The following is a 6,871-nucleotide window of genomic DNA, read 5'->3' as shown; positions in this document are numbered from 1 at the left end:
ATAACGCAAAAAATGGGGGGGAAAATGTCAAAAATGGGGGTGAAAAATGGTAAAAAATGATGAAAATAGCGCGAAAAATGGGGGTGGAAAATGTCAAAAAAAGAGGAAAATAACGTAAAAAATGGGGGTGGAAAATGTCAAAAAATGAGGACAATAAGGCAAAAAATGGGGGTGAAAAATGTGGAAAAATGAGGAAAATAATGCGAAAAATGGGGGTGAAAAATGGTAAAAAATGAGGAAAATAAGGCAAAAAATCGGGGTGGAAAATGGTAAAAAATGGGGGAAGAAATATCAAAAAATGGGGGGAGAAATATCAAAAAATGAGGAAAATAATAAAAAAAATGGGGGTGAAAAATGTCAAAAAATGGGGGTGAAAAATGTCCAAAAAGGAGGAAAATAATGCAAAAAATGGGGGTGAAAAATGTCAAAAAGTGAGGAAAATAACGCGAAAAATGGGGGTGAAAAATGTCAAAAAATGAGGAAAATAACGCAAAAAATCGGGGTGATAAATGGTAAAAAATGAGGAAAATAATAAAAAAAATGGGGGTGGAAAATGTCAAAAAATGGGGGTGAAAAATGGCAAAAAATGAGGAAAATAAGGCAAAAAATGGGGGTGAAAAATGTCAAAAATGAGGAAAATAAGGCAAAAAATCGGGGTGGAAAATGGTAAAAAATGGGGGTGAAAAATGGCAAAAAATGAGGAAAATAACGCAAAAAATGGGGGGGAAAAATGTCAAAAATGAGGGAAAATAAGATGAAAAATGGGGGTGAAAAATGTGAAAAAAATGAGGAAAATAACGCAAAAAATGGGGGTGAAAATGTGAAAAAAATGAGGAAAATAACTTAAAAAATGGGGGTGGAAAATGTCAAAAAATGAGGAAAATAATGCGAAAAAATCGGGGTGAAAAATGTCCAAAAATGAGGAAAATAATGCGAAAAATCGGGGTGAGAATATCAAAAAATGAGGAAAATAAGGCAAAAAATGGGGGTGAAAATGTCAAAAAATGAGGAAAATAATGCGAAAATGGGGGTGAAAAATGTCAAAAAATGGGGGTGAAAAATGTCAAAAAATGAGGAAAATAACGCCAAAAATGGGGGTGGAAAATGTCAAAAAATGAGGAAAATAACACAAAAGTTTGGGTGGAAAATGTGAAAAATTGGGGGGAAAATAACTCAAAAAATGGGGGTGAAAAATGAAAAAAAATGGGGGGAGAAATATAAAAAATGAGAAAAATAACTCAAAAAATGGGGGTGAAAAATAACGAAAAATGAGGAAAATAACTCCAAAAATGGGGGTGGGAAGGTGAAAAATGGGGGACAAAAAAGGAAAAAAAGGGGGGTGCAAAAATGAAAAAAATGGGGGTGAGAAAAGCAAAAAATGAATAAAAATAGCCCAAAAATGGGGCTGGAAAAGGCGGAAAATGGGGCTGAGAAACACCAAAAAATGGGGGAAAATAACCCAAAAATGGGGCTGGAAAAAAGTCCAAAAAATGGGGCAGAAAAACACCAAAAAAAAGAGAAAAATACCCCAAAAAATGAGGGGGAAAAGGTAAAAAATGGGGTTGAAAAACACCGAAAAATGAGAAAAAATACCCTAAAAATGGGGAGGAAATGTCAAAGACGGTCCCAAAATCCACCCGGGACCCCCAAATTCCCAAAAATTCTCCCCAAAATCCACCCAGGACCCCCCAAATTCCCCCAAAATTTCACCTGGGAACCCCAAAATCCCCAAAATTCCCCCCAAATTCCCCCAAAAATTCACCCGGGACCCCAAAGTTTCCCCCAAATTTCCCCAAATTCCCCCCAAAATCCACTTGGGACCCCCCCATATCCCCAAATTTCCCCAAAATTTCCCCAAAATTCCCCCCAAAATCCACCCGGGACTCCCTAAATTCCTCCAAATTCCCTCAAAATCCACCTGGGTTCCGCAAAATTGCTCCAAATTCCCCCCAAAATCCACCCGGGACCCCCAAAATTCCTCCCAAAATTCACCCGGGACCCCAAAGTTTCCCCCAAAATTCCCCAAATTCCCCCCAAAATCCACTTGGGACCCCCTGAATTCTCCCCAAATTTCCCCAAAATTTCCCCAAATTCCCCCCAAAATTCACCTGGGACCCCCAAATTCCCCCCAAACTCAGACGAGGTTTTTTACAAAACAGCATTTTAATGGTGGGGGAGGGGCACAGGGAATAAATAGGGGGGGCCCAGGTGTGCCCAGGTGTGCCCAGGTGTGCCCAGGTGTGTTCTCAGGTGTGCCCAGGTGTGCCCAGGTGTGCCCAGGTGTGCCCAGGTGTGTTCTCAGGTGTGCCCAGGTGTGCCCAGCTGTGCCCAGCTGTGCTCAGGTGTCTCTCAGGTGTGCCCAGGTGAGGTCAGGTGTGCCCAGGTGTGCCCAGGTGTGCCCAGGTGTGCTCAGGTGTATCCAGGTGTGCCCAGGTGAGGTCCAAGTGGGGCTCAGGTGTGCCCAGGTGTGTCCAGAACCAGCTCAGGTGTGCCCAACTGTGCCCAGGTGAGGTCCAAGTGGTGCTCAGGTGTGCCCAGGTGTCTCTCAGGTGTGCCCAGGTGGGACCAGGTGAGGTCCAAGTGGGGCTCAGGTGTGCCCAGGTGTGCCCAGGTGTCTCTCAGGTGTGTCCAGGTGTGCCCAGGTGAGGTCCAAGTGGGGCTCAGGTGTATCCAGGTGTGCCCAGGTGTGCCCAGGTGTATCTCAGGTGCAGTTTAGGTGTATGCAGGTGTGCCGAGGTGTATCCAGGTGCCCCCAGGTGTGACCAGGTGCCCCCAGGTGCACCCAGGTGTATCCCAGGTGTCTCTCAGGTGCACCCAGGTGTATCTCAGGTGTGCCCAGGTGTAGTTTAGGTGTATCCAGGTGTATCCAGGTGTATCTCAGGTGTGCCCAGGTGTATCCAGGTGTAGTTTAGGTGTATCCAGGTGTATCCAGGTGTGCCCAGGTGTCTCTCAGGTGCCCTCAGGTGTATCCAGGTGCCCTCAGGTGTCTCTCAGGTGCAGTTTAGGTGTATCCAGGTGCCCTCAGGTGTGCCCAGGTGTCTCTCAGGTGTATCCAGGTGTAGTTTAGGTGTATCCAGGTGTATCCAGGTGTGCCCAGGTGTATCCAGGTGCAGTTTAGGTGTATCCAGGTGTCTCTCAGGTGCCCTCAGGTGTATCCAGGTGTCTCTCAGGTGAAGTTTAGGTGTATCCAGGTGTATCTCAGGTGTGCCCAGGTGTGCCCAGGTGTCTCTCAGGTGTCTCTCAGGTGCCCCCAGGTGTATCCAGGTGTATCTCAGGTGTGCCCAGGTGTATCCAGGTGCAGTTTAGGTGTATCCAGGTGTATCCAGGTGTATCCAGGTGTATCTCAGGTGCACCCAGGTGTATCTCAGGTGCACCCAGGTGTATCTCAGGTGCAGTTTAGGTGAATCCAGGTGTCTCTCAGGTGTGCCCAGGTGCCCCCAGGTGCCCTCAGGTGTCTCTCAGGTGTATCTCAGGTGCACCCAGGTGTATCTCAGGTGTGCCCAGGTGTATCCAGGTGTAGTTTAGGTGTATCCAGGTGTAGTTTAGGTGTCTCTCAGGTGTATCCAGGTGTCTCTCAGGTGTCTCTCAGGTGTCCTCAGGTGTGCCCAGGTGTCTCTCAGGTGTATCCAGGTGTATCCAGGTGTCTCTCAGGTGTCTCTCAGGTGTATCTCAGGTACCCCCAGGTGTCTCAGGTGTCTCTCAGGTGTATCCAGGTGTCTCTCAGGTGTGCCCAGGTGTGCCCAGGTGTATCTCAGGTGTGCTCAGGTGTATCCAGGTGTAGTTTAGGTGTCTCTCAGATGTGCCAGGTGTCTCTCAGGTGTATCCAGGTGTATCCAGGTGTCTCTCAGGTGTCTCTCAGGTGTCTCTCAGGTACCCCCAGGTGCCCTCAGGTGTCTCTCAGGTGCCCCCAGGTGTGTCTCAGGTGCGGCAGCAGAAGCCGCAGCCGCGGTTGTTGCAGCAGTTGCAGCAGAAGGAGCAGAGCGGGAAGTGGGGGCTGTGCCGGGGGCGGCGCTGCAGCTGAGGGGGCGGGGCCTGGGGGGGCGGGGCCTGGGGAAACCCGAATCACAGGTGAGAACCCCAAATTTCAGGTGTGAACCCCGAATCACAGGTGAAACCCAAAATTCCAGATGTGAACCCCAAATTCCAGGTGTGAGCCCCAAATTCCAGGTGTGAATCCCAAAATTCCAGGTGTGAACTCACCTGGACACCCCAAATCTCAGGTGTGAACCCCAAAATTCCAGATGGGAAACCCAAAATTCCAGATGGGAACCCAAAATTCCAGGTGTGGTTACCTGGTAACCCCCAAATTCCAGGTGTCAACTCACCTGGACACCCCAAATCTCAGGTGTGAAACCCAAATTCTAGGTGTGAATCACCTGGACACCCCAAATCTCAGGTGAGAACTCACCTGGACACCCCAAATTCCAGGTGTGAGCCTCAAATCCCAGGTGTGGAACCCAAAATTCCAGATGGGAACCCAAAATTCCAGGTGTGGTTACCTGGGAACCCCCAAATTCCAGGTGTCAACTCACCTGGGAACCCCAAAATTCCAGGTGTGAAACCCAAAATTCCAGGTGTGACCTCACCTGGACACCCCAAATCCCAGGTGTGAAACCCCAAATCCCAGGTGTGAACCCCAAATGCCAGGTGTGGAACCCAAAATTCCAGATGGGAAACCCAAAATTCCAGATGGGAACCCAAAATTCCAGGTGTGGTTACCTGGGAACCCCCAAATTCCAGGTGTCAACTCACCTGGGGACCCCAAATCCCAGGTGTGAGCCCCAAAATTCCAGGTGTGAACTCACCTGGACACCCCAAATTCCAGGTGTGGTTACGTGGGAACCCCAGATTCCAGGTGTGAAACCCAAAATTCCAGGTGTGAAACCCAAAATTCCAGGTGTGGTTACCGGGTAACCCCCAAATTCCAGGTGTGAACTCACCCGGGAACCCCAAAATTCCAAATGGGAACCCAAAATTCCAGGTGAGAACCCCAAATTCCAGGTGTGAACCCCAAATTCCAGGTGCGAACTCACCTGGACCCCCCGAATCCCAGGTGTGAAACCCAAATCCCAGGTGAGAACCCCCAAAATTCCAGGTGTGAACTCACCTGGACACCCCAAATTCCAGGTGTGGTTACCTGGGAACCCCCAATCCCAGGTGTGGAACCCCAAATCCCAGGTGTGAGCCCCCAATCCCAGGTGTGAACTCACCTGGACCCCCCCGACCTGGGCCGGGGCTTTCGGCTCCTCCGGGGTCACCTGGGGGGGGAGGGGACAGGTGAGAAACAGCCCCAAAAACACCTGGGGGGACCCCAAAACACACCTGGGAACCCCAAAATCCAGGTGTGGACTCCCAAATCCCGGGTGTGAACGCCCAAATCCCAGGTGGGAATCACCTGAATCTCCCCCCAAATCCAGCTGTGCCTCACCTGTCCCACCTGTGCCAGGTGTGAACCCCCCAATTCCAGCTGTGACCCCCAAATCCAGCTGTGCCTCACCTGTCCCAGGTGTGAATCCCCCCCAATCCAGCTGTGCCTCACCTGTCCCAGGTGCGAACCCCCCAATTCCAGCTGTGAACCCCAAATCCAGCTGTGCCTCACCTGTCCCACCTGTCCCAGGTGCGAACCCCCAAATCCAGCTGTGAATCACCTCAATAACCCCAATCCAGCTGTGCCTCACCTGTCCCAGGTGCGAATCCCCCCCATCCAGCTGTGCCTCACCTGTCCCAGGTGTGAACCCCCAAACCCCCCCAATCCAGCTGTGCCTCACCTGTCCCACCTGTGCCAGGTGCGAATCCCCAAATCCAGGTGTGAACCCCAAATCCAGCTGTGCCTCACCTGTCCCAGGTGTGAACCCCTCAGAATCCCCCCCAATCCAGCTGTGCCTCACCTGTCCCAGGTGTGAACCCCTCCCAAATCCCTCCCCAATCCAGCTGTGCCTCACCTGTCCCACCTGTCCCAGGTGCGAATCCCCCCAAATCCAGGTGTGAACCCCAAATCCAGCTGTGCCTCACCTGTCCCAGGTGTGAACCCCTCAGAATCCCCCCCAATCCAGCTGTGCCTCACCTGTCCCAGGTGCGAATTTCCCCCAAATCCAGGTGTGAACCCCACATCCAGCTGTGTCTCACCTGTCCCAGGTGTGAACCCCCAAATCCCCCAATCCAGCTGTGCCTCACCTGTCCCACCTGTGCCAGGTGCGAATCCCCAAATCCAGGTGTGAACCCCAAATCCAGCTGTGCCTCACCTGTCCCAGGTGTGAACCCCTCAGAATCCCCCCCAATCCAGCTGTGCCTCACCTGTCCCAGGTGTGAACCCCTCCCAAATCCCTCCCCAATCCAGCTGTGCCTCACCTGTCCCACCTGTCCCAGCTGCGAACCCCCCCCAAATCCAGGTGTGAACCCCAAATCCAGCTGTGCCTCACCTGTCCCACCTGTCCCAGGTGCGGCTCCCCCGATTCCAGCTGTGCCGACTCCGCCCCCTCCCAGCTGTTGCCCCGCCCCCGGGCCAGGTGCGCCGCCCCTCCCCCCGCGGGGCTCAGCAGCAGCAGCAGCAGCGCCAGGTGCGCCAGGGGGCGGGGCCACGCCAGACGTGGGCGGGGCCTCAGGAGTGGGCGGGGCCTCATCGCGGTTCCCTGGCAGGGGTCGCGGCCCCCGCGCGCCTTTAATGCCCCCGCAGGCCACGCCCATAATCCTAGGACACGCCCACCCCGAGGTCGGACCACGCCCACCCCAAGGTCGGGTCACGCCCCCTTCCCGGTTTGGGTGGGAAAAAAGCCAAATTTGGGATTGCCGACATTGGGGGGAGGGGGGAACGGGGGGGCTCAGGTGTCCCCCAGGTGTGTCCAGATGTGTCCAGGTGTGTCCAGGACCCCCA

The 6,871-nt window shown here is 52.4% G+C and overlaps 1 protein-coding gene across 3 annotated transcripts; it reads right to left on the bottom strand.

Annotated features, from left to right (window-relative positions):
• Positions 1–3,379: 3,379 nt before the first annotated feature.
• HAMP (hepcidin antimicrobial peptide) lies at positions 3,380–6,654 on the bottom strand. Of its 3 annotated transcripts, XM_074534236.1 has the most exons (5): positions 6,420–6,654; positions 5,211–5,258; positions 3,921–4,047; positions 3,684–3,699; positions 3,380–3,609 (listed from the first exon to the last, which is right to left on the bottom strand). In XM_074534236.1, coding segments are annotated over exons 1-4 (378 nt in total). In that variant the 5' UTR covers positions 6,621–6,654; the 3' UTR covers positions 3,380–3,609; positions 3,684–3,697. The 3 variants fall into 3 exon arrangements, with proteins under 3 accessions (XP_074390337.1, XP_074390336.1, XP_074390335.1); XM_074534235.1 differs by having other exon boundaries at positions 3,380–3,692; positions 3,912–4,047; XM_074534234.1 differs by having other exon boundaries at positions 3,380–4,047.
• Between the last annotated feature and the right edge of the window lie 217 nt (positions 6,655–6,871).

This window comes from Zonotrichia albicollis, unplaced genomic scaffold (assembly GCF_047830755.1).
Source record: "Zonotrichia albicollis isolate bZonAlb1 unplaced genomic scaffold, bZonAlb1.hap1 Scaffold_405, whole genome shotgun sequence".
In the NCBI taxonomy this organism is placed as follows: domain Eukaryota; kingdom Metazoa; phylum Chordata; class Aves; order Passeriformes; family Passerellidae; genus Zonotrichia; species Zonotrichia albicollis.
Note: the sequence above shows the minus strand (reverse complement) of the source record. Positions and strands in the feature narration are given on the sequence as shown.